The sequence below is a fragment of the Jaculus jaculus genome, chromosome 7 (genome assembly GCF_020740685.1).
Source record: "Jaculus jaculus isolate mJacJac1 chromosome 7, mJacJac1.mat.Y.cur, whole genome shotgun sequence".
Taxonomy (NCBI): Eukaryota; Metazoa; Chordata; class Mammalia; order Rodentia; family Dipodidae; genus Jaculus; species Jaculus jaculus.
The window spans coordinates 114,118,499-114,140,678 of record NC_059108.1 but is presented as its reverse complement, the minus strand read 5'-3'; the positions used below and the strand labels follow the sequence as shown (position 1 = coordinate 114,140,678).

Here is a 22,180-nt window from a genome sequence, read left to right as displayed (position 1 = left end):
GCAGGGGTAGGAAACCTTGCACTTTTAACTTCTCTTTGAAGTAGTTTAACATTATTCATTGGTGCCATATGGTAAATATTGAAAGCAAATGGAACACAGTACTTCTTAGCTGCTTTTTCTGGTCATCAGTAATGTCAGGACTATTTGTTTCTTGGGCCCTAATTAGCAAGCAACAACTGCTTGTGGAATCATTAGCGCAACCAAAGTTTTTGACTGAGAATACTTTATTTCAAACCTATGTCTCAGAAACCCTTTCAAGGCCCAACTTTCTAAAACTGCCAAAATGTGAAATATTAGGGACAATTCTTTTTAAATAATAAATAAAAATATACAGTAACAAAACAGTACATGTAGTCAGCTTTTAAACATGTTAGCTGTTTGCTATTTTATGCTTTCCCAGAGCTTGCCTTTGTAACTGAAGAGTGCAGTCTCTTTGTATTAACCAGGACTACCCAAGGGCTGGTCGGTGCCATCCAGGCTGTCAGCCTTGTGCTTCCTGTTGGAAAGATCTAGTGCTGTCAATCTTCCACTGCTAAGGTCAGCTGCCCGGACTTCAAAGTGGGTGAGTTCTCTTCTACTATGCTAATCAGCTATGTTTTTAGACTTTTATACTCTTCATATTTAGAATATGAAAGATAGTCTGTTACCTCCATAGCTTTTTTCTTTTTTTTTAATTTTAAAATTTTTATTAACATTTTCCATGATTATGAAAAAAAAATCCCATGGTAATTCCCTCCCTCCCCCCTGACACTTTCCCCTTTGAAATTCCATTCTCCATCATATTACCTCCCCATCTCAATCACTGTACTTACATATACCTCCACAGTTTTTAAATAGCTTTATTTTCTTACAATACTTGTATATTAGTAATATTTTAGTAATATCGTGCATCTTAATGCTTTTTAATGTTCTTAAGTCAAACAATTTTGACTAAGATACATATATTTATATGTATTTTATATTTAATATTTCATATGTTAAGTTTTTTGTTTTGTTCTTTCAAGGCAGGGACTTACTCTAGCCCACACTGACCTGGAACTCACTCAGTAGTTAAGGCTGGTCTTGAACTTATAGTACTTCTACTCTCTCTGTCTCTCAAATGCTGGGATTAAAGTCATGTGCCACCATGCCTGACGCAGATGTTAAAATTTATAATTTTTTTTCTATTATTTTCTCTTAACTTGAAGTTATTTTCAATGTTTTACTTATTTGGAAACATTCTATTACAAAAGAGAGCTCTTTAGGGAAAAACATAACATTCTTCGCACACCACATTAGAGCAGGCCAGCTTGCTTCATGGTTTTATAAGCTAATTTCTAAAAGTTCTGGTATGAACAAAATAGCAATAAACAGTCTACAATTGAGTTTCTAAAATATTCAAGTTCATGCACTAAAAACCATCCCAAATGATCTTTTTATCTAGGAATTCTCATGATGGTGAAGTCATGTATATTTTAGCTTTAGAAATCTGAAGGAACCTAGGGCCAGATTAAAGCTCCACCCCCATGCAAAGTATAGTTTCTGCATGTGTGTTTAAATAAAGACTAACTACCTCATTGGTTCTGGTAAAAATGACTGAGCTCCTTAGTGGACACTAAGGTGTGATGCTATGCTCCTTTACACAATGGCAGGGCCAATGTGACACATGGTAGAGGTTTTCCAGGTGGAGGGAGGGACCATTGCCACGGACATCATTTGGTTGGTTTCCACCGTGACACCCTTAATGGCATACTCCTGATGCTTCGCATTATTCATTAAGGCTGGAGGGAGTAAACGTTGTGAACTTGAACTAGTGACGTGTATACCACTACATGGTTACTTATTAATACCCTACAGCTGAGCAACTGATCAGCAAAATGACATCCATCACTCAAGTTTTGAAGGAGTGTGGGGGTAACTGAAAGATGGACAGCACAGACCTCTATGGGAGGGGATGGGCTTAATATGGCTTGTAAACAGTGAGAATGGAAGAGAAAAGAGAGCATGTACATTATACACATATGAAAGAAGATATAACAAGAGGGGAGTAAAAATACTGATTATTAGTCACCAAAAATTTTTCCTCTACAAGAAACAATAAGAACCACAAAAAGAAATATTTTAGTAAAAAAAATATTGTAATGAGGGTGTAAACTAAAATGCATCTCACTCATCTGCTCTGTGAATGTGCAGAGGCAGCATTCTGCCCTCTTGAGGCTCTTAGTGTACACAAGAGCACAGCTCTGTCCACGCCTGCTCCTGGCTTTGGTCATCTACTCTTGTTCTAGAGATGAGCGCATCCATCCAGTGGTAAGGAAGGGAAAACCACCTAAGTATCCCGTGGGTTTGCTCCATCCCAAACCTTCACAGTCTTGTGAACAGAAAGGCAACAAAGGCTAGTTAGATGTGACAATGTGTTTCCATTCATCACCATGTGGAGATGAAAATACAAACTGGGATCTGGAAAACTATTATTTGGTACTTTATTTCCTAACCATGAAATTTTGATCCCATTCCTGCTGCTTCCTGAACAAGATAGAGCAAGTGAAAGCCCAGCCCCAGAAAACCACACTGGTGTGAAGGGAGACCTACCAGGTCCTTAGCTTCGGCTAGGAGATCCTCCACGTCAGAGAAGCTGAAGCTGGCCAGGGTGATGAACTGGCTGACCGCAGACACGAACTTGTCTCCCGGCTGTGGGGGCTGAGACTGCTGATACTCCAGCTCCTGAAATGCGGGAAGGGTTTGATGACAGTGCAGGCTTCGTACATAGTACTTTGATTTAAATGACTCAGATGGCAAACACATCGGAACCATCTCGTGTCACTCTACCTTCCCTGCCTTTCCTCCCCTCCTACACACGCATATCTGAAAACAGCTATTAAGTTATCTGAGTGTTTTATCAGTGTGACTTCTCATTCTGACATTAGAAACAAACCAACCCGTGGATAAAATATAGAAGTCAAAGAAAAGACAGAGCACTGGATTCAAGATGTTTGTGACTGGAAGAATAAGACTGCTCTGAACTCTAGTGTCTTTATTTTTTCTCTTTGTTCCTCATATGCCAAGTCTGTTTACTTCTCACACCATGGCACGCAGGGCAGTCGAAATCCAGCTGCGGCACGTGGCACTACAGTCACCTACCACTCCTCGTCCATGCTGTTAGGTTTTGATGAGCAGGCGGGTGGGAGAATTGGTCACCTTTGGCTTTCCATATTCTCCATTCCCATGGTGATGAACACACTTAGATGATTTAAATCATATTGCAACCATTAATTTCCATCGCCAGATACACTTTCTCACTACCGTACCTCTGAGTAGGGCGTCATCTCCACTGCACTCACATAGCGGTGGGAGGCCCAAGTCAAGAAGTTAATCAGTGGCACAGGGAGAACTGGAGCTCAAGTCTCAGTGACAACTATGCTGGGCTCCACCTGACTTAGCTGACGCCATGAATTTCTTCTGCGCCTGTGCTGGTAGAGACACTCATGGGCAGGAGCCTCCCAGGGTTGTCTGATAGAGCCAGTGCTTGACACTGGAGGGCCAGGGGAGCAGAAGCCTTCTGCAGTGTCTGTCTTATGAAGAGCATGCTGTCGTATGGAGGACACATGGGACACAGAAATTTTCCCAAAACTATGCTTTAAAAAGCCAAAGCCACAGAATGTCCTTGGAACACCACCCTGCCCTGGACTTGGTCTTTGCTAACTCAGTCACAGGGCTCAGAGTGTCCATTGTTGGGCTCAGGGATGTCACAACTGCTATCTATGTCTCAAGAAAGCCTGCATAGAGGAGGAAAAGGCAACCAGTGAATATTAAGAAACATGCCTGGCCAAAGTGCCCTGAGCCAGGCCGACCTTTCTCTGAGAGGAAGGCACAGGTGTTCTATGACTCTGGATGAAATAGGGGAGAAAGGGAGGTCTTATACAATTCATTCATCTCCCTTCAGGTCCAGTTCCTCACAAAATATAAATCCTTACATGCTCCAAATCTTTAAAAGAATAGTGTTGGCAATTTCATGAATGCAATACTGTCTTGGATATAGTTTTATGATTAAAACAAGAAAAAGGAGATTCCTATGGCACTATTGGTAAATGACCTAAAAGGTATTAAGGGATTTCCTTTTGTAAAAAATATTTATTTATTTATGAGAGAGAGAGGGAGAGAGAGAGAGAGAGAGAGAGAAAGGGAGGTAGGGGGAGCGAATGGGCATGCCAGGGCCTCCAGACACTGCAAACAAACTCCATACGCATTCACCTGCCTTGTGCATCTGGCTTACGTGGGTCCTGGGGGATTGAACAGAGGTCCTTTGGCTTTGCGGGCAAATGCCTTAACCATTATGCCATCCCTCCAGCTCTACTAAGGGATTTTCTAAGTTGCCTGTGAGTCAGTATCCTTCAGTAAGCGCAAGCAGAACTGCCAGTGCGGCCAACGCAGCCCTGTCAGCTGATTCCCACCTCTGGCCTTGACCGACAGCCAGCCGCGGTGCAGCACCCCCTGCCCTGTGATTTTCCACCGGCTCCTCCTCAGTCTTCTGTGCGTGGGCAGCCTCCCTCCTGTGCATTGTTCACCCGATCTGCTTCTAAGCCCACACGCCAAGCTCATTCTCTGGACAGGTGCTTCCTTCCACATACTCTAGCCTTCCCAGCAACCTGCAGCCCCACTTGAAGGCAGCCCTCTCCCCATGAGCCCTGTGCTTATCTGGACAGGCCACGCTGATGGAACTGGCTGCTGTTAGCACTGTGCCACCAGAGGCGAGGGGCTCTGGGTCGCTGTGACCCCACGCCTTGGGCACAGTTTGTACACCCAAGTATCTACTCAGTAAATATTTTCCAGTGGACCAGTTCAAAGGGGCCAGAGTAGTTATATTAAGGCTCTGCCCAAAGACAACAGTGCTGGGATGGAGAGATGGCTCAGTGGTTAAGGCACCTGACTATGAGGCTTTACAACCAGGGTTCAATTCCCCAGCACTCATGTAAAGGCAGATGTACAAAGTGGTGCATGCATCTGGAGTTCGTTTGCAGCAGCTAGAGGGCCTGGTATGTCCATTCTCTCTGTTTTTCTCTTCCTTTCTGCTCGCAAAAAAATAAAAACATCAATAGTGCTAAGAGAGCATGGAAACCCAGAGGGTTCTTGATCACCTAACCCAGCCCCCCTCATTCCCAGTAGGTCCCTTGACAGCTCCCAATGCAGCAACCCACCTATGCCATCCTGCTGCCACTGAGTTACCAGGCAGGGCACAACGTGTCTTTGCTTCCTGATGGTCATTCTTTATTGGGAATCAATAGGTATTCCTCCCTAGAAGACCACATGCCAAGGCAACTAACAGCTCCTATACTCGAGGTCACCTTCACTAGAGGGAGTGAAGAGACCAGTAGGAATTCAAACCCGAAGCAGATATTCCAGGCATGGTGGTGCACACCTTTAATCCCATTGCTCAGGAGGCAGAGGTCAAAGGATCACTGTGAGTTTGAAGCCAGCCTGAGATTACATAGTGAATTCCATGTCAGCCTGGGCTACAGGGAAATTACTTTGGAAAAAAAAAAAAAAAGAGAAGCAGATACTCACGGTCTCCACTGCCTTCAGGCCGCTTCTCAAGGTGCTTATTTCTTTGTCCAGCTCAGTCATGCTGTTGTCAAATGCAACATTTAGTGAGCAGCATGTGACTTGCATTTATTATATACATGATAGTTTTTTAAATATTTCATGCTTTGGAGTCCATACCAATTTGTTTTACATATTTGAAAAAATTCCCTTCTCTCAGATATAACAGATGACCACAGCATTTTAAACTTACAGAATTTAGGTACAGAATTATGCTTTTGTTTTATACAGCCAGCAGGTATATTTTACAGGTTAAAAATAGCATAAGAAAAATGTCTCCCATGTGTACAAAAATATTTCATGTTGCAATCACACAAAAATTTCATTTCAGCAAGTTACTATATGTAGAAATAAATTTCTTGCCATACTTGGCTCTGTGAGAAACTGGCTTATCCACGATCACATTCACGTGGTGCTCCTTGTAACTGGGAGACTGCTTTTCACCAGGGCTCAGACAGTACGGATATTGCAAAGTAATGCCTCAAAGTTCAACCAGCAATGATTTTTCTTAAAGTTACACTAACTCCTTTTCATTTTCATTGCTGTTTTTTTCCTAATAAAGATCCCTATGCTTCCCCTATAATGCTACTTCACAGCCTTTAAACATTACAGATTAAAAATTAATTTTCACAAATAATTTAGAACACATCACAGAACTCACTTCACTTTAACATTTCAATTTTTATGTTTTTCATAGGGTATTTCTTCTACCAAGTTCTATGGAGGGGGGAAAAAATGAACCTGCTTGTTGCACTTAGAAAATTCCCTGCAAAAGGTGTTTAGATAGATGTGTGTGAAAAGAGAGGGCCAAAGGGGGAGAAAAAGCAGCAAGGAAAATTGCCTGCTATCCAGTCTCTGAAACATGGTGCAAAATTTGTGGTAAATGTTTGGCAACTTTCCATTTTATTTTTAGTGTCTTGATTTACATAAAGACTGCTTCCCATTAAAGGGTTGCCTTGGTTTCAGGGAGTATGTACATATGTGAAAATTACTAGCAACACCCTCACACTGAAGCCTTTTATTTACTTAACCATACATCCTCATGTAACCCATGATGCTTCTACCCGTGTTTAGCAGAACCACCCTTCAAAAGCACCAGAGAAACTATAATTCCTTCCCTACACGATCTGCGGTCATACAGGCTAGGCAAGCACTCTATCACCGAGCTGCATCTCCAGCCCTCTTTTTACTTTCTATTTTGAGACAGGGTCTTGCTAAGTGACCAGGCTGGCCTTGATCTCACTTTGTAGCCTAGACAGGACTTGAACTTTTGATCCTCTTGCCTAATTCTTCCAAATAGCTGGGCCACGATGTCCAGCTTTTTATAGTCTTAACTCACAAAGTTGGGGTTTATAAAATGTGGCTATAAGTATTCCAAAGGGCCCAGAACAAACTCTGCAATATAGCTGAATAATTTCAGTAGGATTCAAGCTTTAATTCACATTATGTTTAGAGGAAAAGAAACAGAATGACCCGCTTCACGCAGTGCCAACGACCCACCTCAGTGGTTAAGCCACAGTCCAAGTGATTTAAAACTGAGGCTGTTCACTGTGAGTACTTACTTGACTTTGGCTGCTTGAGGAATATCCCGCAGCTCTTCATTTAGATTGAGAACTTTTGGGTATTTATTTTCCACAATAGTTATTAGATAGTGCAAAAGGGTAATGTTCCTACAATTAAAGAAGAGAAGAGTATTCAACATGATTAATCTGCATATGATTTACGTGGTCAAGTGACACAAAGATTCTTTATTCTTGCATTCAGAAGTGGGTGGATTGAGTGTGTTTAATCCACTGCAGTGAAGCAAAGAGCAGCTCACTGGTGGTAATCATTGCTAATTCTTACTTACAGCTTCACCAGAGGGTAGTCAGACAGAAGGTCCCCTATTTCAGGGATGACCTTGGGAGTGGGTCATGACAATGCCATTATGTCTGTAATATCTCTGCAGCTGTGAATCCATTTCTAATTTTAGCAAATCTTCAGCTCTTAACTGCATGACCCTGAGTAGTGACAACAGTCATCTGTGCCAACTCTGTCTCTGCTGGTGACAGGACTGACCCCTGACTGACCTGGATTGAAAGGAGGTGTCTGATAAGGCTATCAGGCAAAGCTGCGTTAGTCTGGCCCTGTTGTCACCAGCTCCAATGCATATTATAATCACCTGGACTCCAGATGCCTGGGACAACCCTAGATTCATTTCATTGGAATGAGATAGATCCTAATGCACAACCAGGATCAAGAATCTATTGAAGCTGAGGATAAAATGCATTTCCTTAAACAGACTTCTATAGTTTAGGCAGCTTGCTAATGCACAAGGTTAAGCCACAATTGGCTAGCTCATTTCCACCAAATGAATCAGAGTTGTCAATTTCCATTTCAATAATGATGAAAAGCATTTCTGGCACCCCGTGGCTTCATAGAGACGATACATTCTTACTCCTAAGTGAAGGGTTCCTTCTGATTCTTCAGTCATCAGGAAACTGTCCCCCCAACCAAAGCAAAACAGCAGGCAATAATCCTGGCCATTCAGGTCTGCCTATGTTCAGCTTTCCTTTTATTCAAGTTTTGTTTTAATAAACCACCCTATCACCTGTACTGACCCTCTCAACTAAGGGGTATAAGGAAGGAAGGAATGCCAGCTATATAAGACAGAAGAATGTTATCCTTCTTCATTATTTCAGAGAACTGTTTTCTTATCTAGAGAAATTTCCATGAAATTAAGTGACTACACATGCCTTTCTTACTGTAGGAAGGTTCAAAACCAGGTCAGACATTCATTCCACATTTGTTTGCTAACCAAATAACACCTCATTTGGCTAAATACAAATTCTTGAAGAAAGAACAATTGAACAGCCACATATTTGACTAGTCCCTGGTGGCTACCAGGAGCCTGAGTCTTCCACACTGAGCAAACATCCCTTTGTGCCAAGTGGGCCGCCATCAATGCAGTGTGATTGGACTCAACTGAATTGAACTGAAAGAGTGAGTGCTCACTGGGCAGGCATTCCACTAGGCATGTGGCATTACATAAGTGGGTGCTACATTTTTGGACTAAACATTCAATGGCAAAAGTTAGAGGAAAGAGAAAGATATTAAAAATAGTTTTTATTTATTCATTTGAAAAGCTTATATATTGTGTAAATTTAATAAGAATATAATCATGTAAGTACCAGTGTGGGGGATATGGTATGTGGGGGATGGGTGGTTATTCAATTTTCTATGTGTTTGTACTTGTGCATGCATGTGCAGTTGAAGAGAACATTTTATTTTATTTTATTTTATTTATTTGAGTGACAGAGGGAGAAAGAGGCAGAGAGAGAGACAGAGAGAGAATGGGTGCACCAGGGCCTCCAGCTGCTGCAAACAAACTCCAGATACATGCGCCCCCCTTGTGTATCTGGCTACTGTGGGTACTGGGGAATTGAGCCTCGAACAGGGGTCCTTAGGCTTCACAGGCAAGTACTTAACCACTAAGCCATCTCTCCAGCCCAAGAACACTTTTTAAAAAGGGAGCTGCTCTTACATGCAGATAGGAGGCTGTAAGTCTCTACTGCAACCTTCAAGCAAGATCTACCTGTTCATGAAAGTAAGTAGCACTGTGGACCAACAACAGGTATAAAATACCTATGAGGCCAAATACGTTGTTTATTTTGACCTTGGGAAGGTAAATGAGCTACCTAATGCTACCTCAGTTTCCTTAGATGAAAAAACTGATTAAAAGATCTGGCTTGTGTACTTCACAGGCCACTGTGTGACAACTGGATGTGAAAATGCTCTCAAAGAGATCAGGGGCCCATAGTAAAAGTGAGGTGGCTGGGTTACGACACACCAGGCTGTCCCCATGGCACAACAGCTTAACACATGGTTTATTTCTTCTATCATGGATTGAGGGTCGCCATATATTATGCTTCACTAACCCTACAGAAAATATAGGGTGAAAAGCCTCATTAGTAGGACTAATTAGGGTGAACAGCCCAGAGTTTTAGGAAGGATTTGGGTATGGAGATGCTTACATTAGAAAAGATGGTGGGAATCCCTTTGAAGCCAGTGAGAACCTCTGAAAAACAAAGCTCTCAGGGAAACTAGAGTTAACATGTGTGATGACCCTACCTGCTAATGACACAAGTGTTTTCACATCTGTTCACCTCATCTGCAGCACTGTACACTTTCTAGAAAGCATTTTAATGAGCCTTGGGATGAAGAGCAGAATACCAACAGCCCAAATGCACTTCTATAGCTGTGAGCTTCAATGTGTGAAGGAAAATGTGACCTAAAAATCTAACAAGAGTCACATTCTAGCACGAGTTGCCCATTTTCTCCTCTCTCTGGACAATACTGGGTAGGGAAGTGACTAGACGAGTCATGAGGAAAGTCCCAGAGAGCTGAGCAGCCTGCTTCTTGATCTCAGTTATACAGACAAGTCCATCAAGTTGTACCATTTATGATCCAAGACTTGACTTTTGATTATTAGCCCACAATCAAACCTGCTTTCTTAAAAGGTAAGACCAATAAAAGACAACTTGAGATAGGTGTATGTAATCCCTATGTATTAAAAATGAATGGAGGATCACTGGCCCAATGGGAACTTAAAGAATGCCCATGCTTGTGAGAAAGGAAAGAGGAGAGGGGATGTAGGAGAGTATCAAGAAAAAGAAGTCTGGTCTGCAGAGATGGCTCAGTGGATAAAGCACCTGCTGTGTATGTGTGAGGACTGGAGTTCGGATCCCCCAGCACCCTCATGGATGACAAGTGGGCACGGCAGCCCTCCTGTACCACTCGTGCTCAGGAGGCTGACAGAATCCCTAGAGCACGCTAAGAGCTACATCACCTGAACTGGCAAAGTCTGGGCTAAAGTGAGAGGCCTTGCTTCAGTAAATAAAGAGGAGAGGGATGGATGTGCACATGCACCCTCATACATGTACACATGCAACTACGCACATGTGCCCACATGTATAAGGACTGGTGTATACACATGCATGAACACTACTCACACATATCAACTCAAAGAAAGAGAAGTTCAACCTGGATATTACAGTGTCTTGGAGGCCAAGGAGGATAGGGGAATGGGTGGTGACTCACCCTGACTGAGGCATACAGGACTTCAAATATTGAAGGCTCTCACACTTACTTGTCAATACTGGATTTGGTGTCAGCAATCTTGTTGAGGCTGGAGATCTTGAATCCATATGCATTGCCTCTTTGGCCTTTATTCATATAATTTCCAAAAGCTAGAACCACCTCTAGCAGCTGTTTCAGGGCGCTGCTCCTGAACACCTCCTCTGAGCCAGAACGAATTGCTTCAAAACAAAACATGCACAACACAATGGTCACTGCGCAGCCTTTCCGCGATCCCTGTCCACACATCAGAGCACATGCTGGAGGCAAGAGTGGGTTACTAGAAAGTTCTTTCAAGACCACAGCAGAAGAAAGGCATGAAGAAAAGATAAAGTGGTCCATGACCCTTTCCTTTCTCAGACCTTTTTTGGGGTGGACTCACCAACTTAAACATTTAGGAATATATAGAATAGCAATTCTACTTCCAACATTTCTTTGCAAACGCCCCCTCAGCTAGTACGAGTCACAGCAATAGGATGACTGACCAATTCTGCTGACAGAGAACCGGTCAAGTGCATTGCAGCTTGCAGGTACGTATCACAGGGTATGTATCATGGATTGGCGCGCAAGCCGATTCCAGCAAACATCTATAAAGTTAACAGTCTAAATTCTACCCTTAGGAAATTCTAATAAGACCCTGTTGTGAGAAAGCTCATTGCAGGTTTAATTCTACTAGTGGCCAAACTCATTTCTCAGCTATACCTATTTGGTCAGAAGTCCACCCTGCAGAGGAGCTCTAGAGATGTGCTGGGAGCCAGGCCAATGTGCCGGGTGCAGACCTTAAGCAATCATCCACTGGAATTTCAAAAGACCTCAAGCAAAACATCACCAAAGTGATCCTGTCGGCTGTGCGCACTTAACTTGAACTTGAGCAAACATAACTGCTATGCTGGGCGGCTTGACTTTACCTTCCACTTTGGGTTTCACTTCTGCCACGCGCTCTGCAAACTTCTTTTTGAAGTACAGCGATTGCAATCTTTGCTGATAATGATTAATTCTGTAAGAGCAAGCATGGACTGATGATTAGCACTCACTTCATATGAGAGCCCTTTTCTCTGTGACCCGCAATGGGTTTTTGTTTGGCCAATTGCCTGGGGCCCTTCACTCCAACCAAAGAAGGCAGCTGCTTAAGAGAGAGCCAGGCGCTGTTGACTTGAGCTCCTTTTCTTACTTCAGAGCGTATCAGCAGCTCTTGTGAAAGCAGAAGAGATGAAAAAGGGCAAAAACGCAATGGCTCTCCACTGCCTGCACTTCTCACATGTCTCTTAACTTTTCACAAAGTTTGGCCTTTGGCAAGACTATAAAGACTTGTCTCCGGCACACTGTCCTTGCTCCCTCTCCCAAGCCTTCCTTTCTCTACAGTCAGCACACCAGCCACTCTCCTGAGGGCTGACCCGCTCTGCCTCCCAGTCAGCAACTAGAGGAGAACATGCATCCTTCGGCCTCTGATCAGCACCTATGCTATGTGACTTATTGCTGGGGGGAATGGGGAGAGGGGTTTGGTCACAGTGAGCTTTGTCACTCACTGAGGTTTCTGCAATACACATCTTACCTGCTCTTGGTGGAAATTTCAGTCCCCAAAGACAAGGCTCTCTTTGCAAGCTATCCCATGTACCCAGGCCTGGGTCTGTACCCTAGATGTTTCTTTTCTCAATTGACTTAGAGGAAGGCTCTCTTAAGTCTCATTTTCCCACAGGTAGATTCAGAGAAGACTTCCTCTGTAAAGCCCTTCCAGGCAGGGCTGCTAGGACATATGAAAAGATCTAGATGCTCAGTAAGTGTGGTAGCTACTTTAGGTGCCCACTTGGTTTGTCTATACTGAGGGTTGCTGGGTAGACTTCCTGTCAAAATTTCAAAGCCATCCTTGGTTCAACAATGGTCTCTCATATGTCAAGTTGTGATAAAACAACAATACAAAATTAAGTCTGGACTTGGCAGAAGTGGGCAGTGAGAGACAGGCAGGCCTTCAGCACAGAGGGAAAGAGCTCAGCCCTGAGGGTTACAGGGAGTTTCAGGACCACTGGTCCTTCCCTAACATGGAATCAATTCTTTAGGCCTGGCATGGCAAACACACTCAGCTCACATGCCAAACCCAATTACCAAGCAGTGGTTGCCCCGGGGTGTTCTGGAGGAGGGTTCAGAATGCTTGCCAAGGCTCCATGGGAAGAATGCCACGATTGATTAGTGATGTCTGCATGTGTCACAGTTTGACATGCAGACCCTTGGCAGTTCAGTTGTGGGGACTCCAGGCTGACATTGTTAGAGTCTGTCATTTTTTGTTTCCTATTTTATAAAAACTTTGAGATGCATGTATTAAGTACTAAGTATTAAGTATTAAGAAGCATGAGATGAAAAAAAAAGAAGCATGAGATGCTATCCTGAGAACTTAAAGTGGAGGTGGGAATGGCGCTCAAGCAAAGTTATAGCATGATAAGGTCAAATGACCTGGGCCAAAGAGGACAAGACATAGCTGTCAAGATGACCAAGGTACTGGCTCACCATGGGCAAGAACTCTGCAGATACAGCACTCAGATCCAAATGGCTCAGGCTGGAATGGTTTCAGAATCGAAAAACATTCTAAAGCAGATTAATTGGCTCAAGCAATTGAACCCACCCAATAGTTTAACCTGCTAAGGTAAAGGGCATTTTTCACTTTCCATTATCTTCCAACTCACCTGCTCATCTCAAACAGGAAACGGTCAGCCTTGGCCATCCGATCCAGCTCATGTTTATGTTCTTCTAGCAGGTCAATGTCACTTTTCTCGGGAACAAACTTCAAAAGCTAAAAAGTCCATGTATTAAAATTGAGGGTTATAGCTTAAACAATCTCTGTAACGGATTTTCATCTTTTCAGCAAATTTGCCTCCAATATAAAAACAAAAATCTTGACATCTGTTTAACTTACAATTCTGCTAACCAATGACCAAGACACAATAAAACTGATTAACCATTACACCTTTAATTTAAAGTAGCTAAATTAGCCTAAGCATACTTTCTGGTTCTTTCTTATTCTCTACTGCTTTGTAAGTAAGAATGGGTGGAAGTTCTCTACCAGGACCTATTTTACACAGACCATTAGGGAAACATTAGAAATTCAATTCTCTCATTACAAGACAACAAAACAGGTCCACAGAGATGTAGCAACCCACTCAACAGTACAAAGTAAGTGCCTATAATTGCCAGAAATAGAACCTAGGTCTCAAACTCCCAGCTCTACCCCTTTTTCCTATTACATCATGATGTAATGAACCATTACATTTATATTTTCCATGTAATTTGCTTATTTTTTTTCCTGCTGATCTAATTCCATATTCTTTATTGCTCCATGTAGAGCTGCATGAAAGGAACAAAGTGGGATCTGATGTTTTTGATTTCATATTTTATTTTGGAGGAATAAAAAGCAATAATATTTAAAGTTTAAAAAAGGACTTCTGTGTGTGTCTGACTGCCTTTCAACAAACACACATGCATGTTTCCCCCACCCCAAGATCAAATGCCTTTGCATTTTCCAAAATTATGAGACCTTCTCCCTAACTTATGCTGGCAGTGAGTGATCCATTTGAAGATTTTCAAATGCTTGTTGAATTGACCTGGGGGGAACCTCAGAAAAGGTAGTGAGTCTAGGTGCTCCCAGCAGAGAAAGAACTGGAATTCCAGGGACAGAGGCATGAGGAGTCACTAAAAAGTGGCGTGAGGTCAGCAGTCCAGTCCAGCAGTGGACCTCACGTTGTCAGCACCGGGAACCAGCAACCCCGGCTCTGACGCTGGCGCAAGTGAGGCTATGACATCAGTGATGAGGCGAGAGGCGAGGGTGGGAGGAGATGTCGCAGGGAAACTGGAAGAGAAGGCTAGAGGTTGGGCAGGGAGAAGAGGATGAGTTTAATGTTTTGACTGAGAACCAGGCAGTGACGTCCAGTAGGCAAAAGGGTCAGGAGCTTTGGAGGCCCGTATTGGTATTTGGAGGCCCGTATTATAACAGGAAGGCTACCTCGGGCATGCATGGGAATGAGATAAGCAAGGGAACAAGAAACAGGGCTAGAGAAAACCAGGGCTCATAGGATGAACACAAGAAGAACCTTACAAGGAGGCACTGGCGGCTACGTCAGAGAGGTCTGCGTGGAGTCACGGGGCCACGGAAAGACTGCTTCATCATGGGTATAAGTGGTCACTTGTGTCAAATGCCACCCAAAATCAAGAAAGATAAGGACTGCAAAGTGGCCTCAGCAAGAGCAGTTTAAGGGAGCTGAAGACGACTGCAGTGGGCTGATGAAGAGGAAACAGGTGAGTGTGGACAAGCTTTCGGGAGCCTCTACTGTCAGGAAGAGAGAAGTCTCTCTCTCTCTCTCTCTCTCTCTCTCTCTCTCTCTGTGTGTGTGTGTGTGTGTGTGTGTGTGTGTTTTAAAGGCTGGGAATTTGGTCAGTTCAGATTTGAGAAGTGACGTTGAAGATTTATGGGAGGGGAGGTCAACCCAGCTGGGTACCTGGCTAGACAGATGTGATGGGACACGGGGCAAGTCCCTTTTCCTGAAAGTATGGAAGGAAGCAGAGATGAAAGCTGGTGTCAGGAATTCATACTCTGGTGTCAGGTTAGTTCCTACCATTTCTGTTCCCGTGTTCAAACAGTGACACTGGGCAGGACATGAACCTTCTTGCTCTTCTTCAGAACAGGGAGAGAAGGAAGGTGTTAGAACAAGGAGATGAGAGAAGAAGATAAAGAAAAGGGTTTGTCCTTTTCCCCTTTAATATTTTTAATATCTTTTTGTCATTTTTTTTTTATTTCTTTATTTGAGAGTGACAGAGAGAGAGGGAAAGAAAGAGACAGATAGAAAGGGAATGGGTGCGCCAGGGCTTCCAGCCACTGCAAACGAACTACAGATGCATGCGCCCCCTTGTGCATCTGGCTAACGTGGGTCCTGGGGAATCGAGCCTCGAACTGGGGTCCTTAGGCCTCACAGGCAAGCGCTTAACCGCTAAGCCATCTCTCCAGCCCTCTTTTCCCCTTTAAATTTGTATTTTTACCTTCTGGGCAAGAAACTCAGTCCTAGTCTCAGGTATCCTTTCATAGATTTGCCAAGCCCATAACCTCAACTAGATGGGCTGAGCCTACTAGGCCGTGATCAGAGAAACACAACCACCATGAGTCTTGTTACTTACAAGATCACACGAAGGGGTGCATAAGGCTCGGGCCCTCTCCAAGCAGAGGGGAGCGATGCACGGTGTGTGCGGTGTGTGGATGGTTTGTGAGAAGAGTAGTCAGAAAAACACCAGGGAATGGGAACTTATAAATGTCATCCATGACCCAAACTCAGCAGCCACCAGCAGCAGATAGATGGCAGAGTGAGCATGGCTGTGCAGCAAAGCACAGGCAGGAGCACCGAGATGCCAAGACAGACCTGCGTGAGGAGGAACTGAGCACAGAGGAGACGCAATTGGAGAAAGAACAGAAAGAGCGTGGGAGCCGAGCAGAGAGCAAGACGCTCACAGAATTATCAGGAGAGACCAGGTCAAAAATGTCCTTCTTGGCCACCGCATCAGTGGACAGCTTTTCTTACTTGTGTTTATTTGGAGTGTGTCTTATTTGCACTCCAAGGCCTTTTGGCAAGGTTCTGGAATCCTTTCCCTCAAGGAAGAATTTTCTGGATGCAGTTTCACAGTAAACAGATCTTGTGGAATTTTAAACATATGACCTAGTCGGTGTGGGCTAAAGACAGAGGATCCTAGCAGCTTTGCACACAGTTTTTCATTCTGTGCTCCTGACTTGAAGGCAGGGTCACCTGGAAGCTAGGGAGGGCCAAGGAGAGCTGGGGCCACTGGCTCCATTCTCCATGGACAGAGGCTCTGCTTAGATGGCGTGGAGTAAGGGATAGTGTGTGGGGAGCCAGACATACTCAAGAAAGGAGGACTACATTTATGCACTCTGTCTATAGAGCATCATGGGAGATTTGAGGACAGAGCCATTAACTATTTATAAATTAAACTTTTCAAGAAAGGAGGGTAAGAAAAATTCTATTGGTGGGTGTAAGGATTTTCATCCAGGACAACTTCAGCTGTGGTTCCATTTGAGAGCTTAGGCCACATGTATTGCTTTTCCCTGCTCTGTCTGCAGCCTTCTACATAGCTGTGGGAGGCATGAAACCTCAAAGAAAAACACAGGGGGAACTCTACCAAAAGTGGCCTTGTCACACAGGACCACTATTAGCACCATAAAAACCCCATTTTCTATACTTTGGAGCTAACCATGCCTATAAACAAGACCTCATGTTCACCCCAGAATCATGCTTGATGATGCTCAGTGGACCTGACTCTGACAAATGTGGACCCCTTGACCTGATCACTCAACATCTGATTCTGTCCCAAGAATGAAAGACAGGAAAATGGAACAGCCTTACAGCATTATAAAACTCTTGTCAAAAGCTCAGAAAAATTTCTGTCCTGATCAAGGGGTCAGGTGTAGATGGGTGACAAGCCTTTAAATATGTACTAGTTGAATAACACAAAGTAATATGAAATGAAGATGAAACAGATCACCACATTCAAATGGTGATTTGGTCACAGAAAAGAATTCTATCCAGGGACACAGATGAGTGCTGGCTATGGGCAAATATAATATGCTAACCCTGGAATTGGAATTTATTGGAATTTATGACAGAAGAGGGTACCCTATAAGAGCAGAGACAAGTCTCAGTCCTAAGAGGTTGATCACTGAGCTAATGACACATGATTATTTAAATATAGGTTAACAGTGTGTGCGTGTGTGTGTGGGGGGGTTAATGGTGGTTTTGTGCTTGTGGGAATGATGAGCTAAGATGTAAACTGTATTAATATTCAGCAATGAACAGTTTACATGGTGTAGTTTTTTTTTTTTTTAATCTCAGTGCTGGTGAGATTCTCAATATTCTTGTGAAACACAAGTTTCTATAGTATTCATAGTAGACTATATGTAATATTAAGACAATAATTTAATTCTAGGAACAGAGTCCCAAGCCCTTGACAAACTTGTGACCTTCCTTCTTACCTACTATTCTTAGGAACTATGATAGAAGTTTCACATGGGAGCTGGGTTCAACTTTCTTGATACAGAGATGTATAAATTATCTATTATACCAACAGCAGAGTTTCCCATTATCCTTATAGCTATTGAAAGTCAGCTGTCAACTCACTTGTTCCAACATGTCCTTGGGCAGATCTTCCTGTTCATCCATTGTTAGAATGGCTCGTTTGATTTCATCATTGGATAATTTCAACCTACAGAAAGGACATCATATTTTGGTGTTAACAATATTGGTGTACGTGTTAAAAATCTACCACAACTCATCATGCTATACCAGCTGCTGATTTTTAAGTCGAGTTTTCCTCAAAATCTCTTGGTGAAAGCTGATTTCCTGACAATACAGGATTTTGAAACTAAAAATAGGATTCTGAGCTTTAACATTCTCTTAGGGCTTTGTAATACTAACAGGACATACAGAACAAGGCTGCTGTGCTCCATCACGAGCTGCTCAAGGCAAGGAAGATTAGAAAGAGGGACAATGCTCAGTGGTTTCCTCCTTTGTTCAGTAGCCACGATTATAGGTGAGATGAGAAAACAAAACTCCTGACCTGATTCTGTGTCAGAAGCATTTAAAGTTGGCTATCAGGTTAAAAATAGAGTTTGATAAGATGAGAAATCACATGTGACTGAGAGTTGAAAAGCAGTTAATATGCAAAATGAAATACATAATTTCATAGTTGAGGGATTTTCACAGGTATTACTTTCTTTGATTATCAAAATAACAGCGGTGGTCTTTTAATAGATGGAGAAACTGAGGTTCAAGATACCAAATGCTTTGCTCAAGGTCCACCACAAGAGGTGACCTCAGTAGTGTCACGTATCTCAGCTGACTGGAGTGTGTGCCTCAAACATTCCTCTAGACACAAGTATTGTCTTACCTAGTTAGTATTTTATTAAGGACAATTTATGCAAAAACACAAAACTGTTTTCTGCTTGTCTGTCTTATATAAGCTCAAATGATTTACTAATTTAATTAGGGATATATTTTAAGTAGGATAAAAGCTTCCTGACGTTTACATTCAAATGTTTATTCTGTGCTCAGACAAGCTGAACAGTATGAGGCACTATCGAGTGTCATTTGTGCAGACTTTAGACATCGCGACCCCACTCCGTTCCAGAACACAGGGACTTCTCTGTGCTTTTGGGAACCAAATCCCCACAGCCCCAGACACCAGGCTCCAGCAGCTTTGGATTCTGAGATTCCTTGTCCCTCCTACTGTACTGGGACTTTACAAGGGTCATGGAATTGAAATATGTTTGTGAAAATATGCTTCTATTCAATACAACAATAGTCATAACTGGGGCAAATAATCGTCATCACACGACCAGTTCTGGCAGGACGATCAGCCATTTGTTCTATCTGTGAACGTGAGGCCCTCTCTTCTCTTCCTTGTGGCCTACCACTATGGGGACATCTTAGCGTCATTTCACCTGTCCTTCTACCCTATGCTCTTTAAGAAGAATCAGGGCAAGACTGGAGAAAAAGACACGAACATGCAGAGTTACAGACGATGTTTGCAGGTTGTATGATACATTTGAAAGTGTCAGCTTTGGTGTTAGAGGGTCTCAGTCTCATTTCTGACATTTCCTGATCAGTGAGATCTTGGAAAAAAAAAAAAGTCCTGTTTCCTTGTTTGTAAGATAGGGATAATAACTACATCAAAAAGAAGGATTTGGGGCACACATACTGGAAATCAGTGAAGCCATCCACGTGAAGTGCTTAGCACAGCTCCTGGCCACAGATAGAAAGGGCTTGATCAACTAGATACGTACTCTCCCAGGCAGAGGCTTCCATGCCGGAAAAAGTGCTGCTAAACGTGCACAATGTGGTCATTACGCTCCCTTCCAGCAGTATTCTCATAGCTGCTACCTCACCCCAGCTCCCCCGTGTATGACAGCACTGGGCGTGGGAGTGAGATACACGCTCACTTCAACCCTTAAGACCCAGCCCCACGGAGCAGCTGCAGGGCTGGACTTGACTACGGACACTTCCAGGGTATCTTTTTCTTTTCAGACATTGATGTGATTTTGTTAAGATAACTCACCCTGCCATTTAAGTTGAATGTGATCTTAGGTGCCCATAAATAGGACACAGCAGGAACACAGATCTATTGTATTATTATCATTCTCTTCTATTTCACATTCTCAAACCTACATATAGCATCTAAGCAAAATGCTACACTGTCTATGTTGACAAATATACCCTGTTTTATCCCCTCATCTTAGCTGTGATGCTATTGTCATTCCTAAACTGTGCAGAGCCACGCTGCCCCTGGCAGACTTCTCTGGCTGTTTCAGTTGTTTGTGGGACAAGCATGGTTTCATGAACACAATCACCTGGACATAATTACAGAAACCCTCCACAACTAAGTGAACAACTTAGCTAGGTTGGCCTGGGTAAAGCACACAACAGGAGTAAAAACTCAGCACCACCATCTCCATTGTCAAAGCCCTGAGTAGCCCTGGACGCTAAGGAACCTGAGCGGATGTAAGCACCAGCTCTAGTGTGGTCACACAAGGCCAAGGAACGCATGGTAACTCTGAGTTACACTGAAACTGCCACTAATGAAAACCAACCAGCTTGGAAGCATCTATAATAGTCACAAGAGTTCTGCTTATAAGAAAAAGAATCAATTAGTGCTATGTCCTTTTCACACCAAGTTGAAGAAACTATTTTTTGCTGAGTCTCTCTGGTTTGCATTTAAAAGAAAAGGGGTTGAAAATCAGAGTGAGAACAATACTTGAAGTATCAGATTTGCATTCATTAGCTCCCCATATGGGGTGCAGAACTTCTTGTTTTTGAAATTGTAGATATTTATGCTCCTCAACCCCCAGAGGCCATCCGGACTAAACACTAGCTCTAATTGAAAACAATTCTGGCTTCTCTTAATGTAGCCCACAAAGAGATGGGAGACTTTAATGAACAGTACTTAAGAAAATCTACCTGTCAACAGACGGCCATGCATGTGGCCTGTTGGATTAGAACAGGAAACCCTATCTTAGGAGTAAGAAGAGAAGGGTACCCCACGCTCTGCGATGGTTCTATAGGTTGCAGAGATCCCAGTATCACCTGTCACCCACAGAATGAGTCTTTTATCTTTGTAATTTAAGGATCATACCAGCTCCAGCCTTTTAATTGCTTTTAAAGCTTGGCAGTGTTCTGTTGTGCAGAAGGGTGGCAACTTTTGAGACATTCATTTCAACTTTCTTTTCAAGGCAGGAAACAAACCAGCCATCTTAAGACAGTATTTAACTCTACCGTGCTCTACTCAAGTATTTCAAAGCCTGGCTGAGAGAATTGGAACATCCAGGTGTAATTAACATAAACTATATAGGTGGATGATTAGATCAACATCAGCTCTGCTTCAATAGATTAGGTCAAATCCCCCAACTTTAAAAAGTAGATTGCTGTGAAAAAAAAAAAAATAACAGAACATTTCATAAAATTGCACTTTAGACAGGTCGTTTTATAGTATAAACCTGACTCAAAGTTTCATTTCATTTCTTTTCCTTTACCTTTTTTTTTTTTTTTTTGGTCAGGGGAAAGTCTGCATGAATAGAGTAGAACAATCTGAAGTTTGAACTGCCTCAGGTCACCCACATGCACACAGGGAGAGAAGCACATGGACTGAACAGACAAATCTAACAGATATGAGGCAAGTTCTTAAGTTTCTCATTCTGAGGTGCATGGCTACGCAATCTCCCACTTGCATGTCTGACAGGCCCTGGTGCTCTGGAGCTCCCCATTCAAATTCCCACCTTCCCTATCTTCCTCTCTGGCTTCTTCCAGTGGCCTGTGTCACTTAAGCTGCAGCTACCTACTGACCAGACAATGCCATGAAGAGAGCTCCCTGCTTTTGGCTCTAGATGAGTTTGTGGCAGCTCCTCCTTCACCAAAGGGTCACCTAATGTTTACAGCACATGAGTACAAGCTTTAAAGGACATTCAAGCATGAAAACGTGCCACAGTCGTTCACTGTTGCAGACACTGGTCTAATGATTGTTGTAAAACAAATCCCTAGTTAGGAAGAGAGGAAGTGGAGAGGTTTGCCAGCTTTTGGGAATTAAAGAATCAGGAAAGAAGAAAGACTATGGAGGGTAGGACAATATCTTTGAAGCATTTCTTTTCTTTCACCCCAAGCCTAACATGAGCTACCAATCCTATTGAGGTTTCTTTGTCAGTTCTCGCCCTCGCGTGGTCTCACTTGGGCAACACAGAGAGACTCCTGGCCGATGGTTCCCCTGCAGCCAGGTTTTGAGTCCTTCTACCTTATCCTGCAAACCCCAAGGCTGAACTTAAAGTCTTATTAGAACAAACAGTGTTCTCTTCCTTAACAAACTGCACCATTTCCAAATATCATGGCTACATAAAGTGGCCATTAACTACACAAATAACCACAGGGGCTTCAGGCACACCAGACCAATTCTACAAGCCCAG

The 22,180-nt window shown here is 43.1% G+C and overlaps 1 protein-coding gene across 2 annotated transcripts in view; it reads right to left on the bottom strand.

Annotated features, from left to right (window-relative positions):
• Daam1 (dishevelled associated activator of morphogenesis 1) overlaps positions 1 to 22,180 on the bottom strand; it is a 179,607-nt gene that overhangs the window by 4,861 nt on the left and 152,566 nt on the right. For both annotated transcript variants that reach the window (XM_045154021.1, XM_004649229.2), the window contains 7 exons: positions 17,853 to 17,937; positions 13,368 to 13,474; positions 11,601 to 11,689; positions 10,706 to 10,874; positions 7,140 to 7,247; positions 5,542 to 5,602; positions 2,572 to 2,703 (listed from right to left, as the gene is read on the bottom strand). In XM_045154021.1, the coding sequence (XP_045009956.1) occupies positions 2,572 to 2,703; positions 5,542 to 5,602; positions 7,140 to 7,247; positions 10,706 to 10,874; positions 11,601 to 11,689; positions 13,368 to 13,474; positions 17,853 to 17,937 (751 nt within the window). The remainder of the gene's footprint in view (positions 1 to 2,571; positions 2,704 to 5,541; positions 5,603 to 7,139; positions 7,248 to 10,705; positions 10,875 to 11,600; positions 11,690 to 13,367; positions 13,475 to 17,852; positions 17,938 to 22,180) is intronic.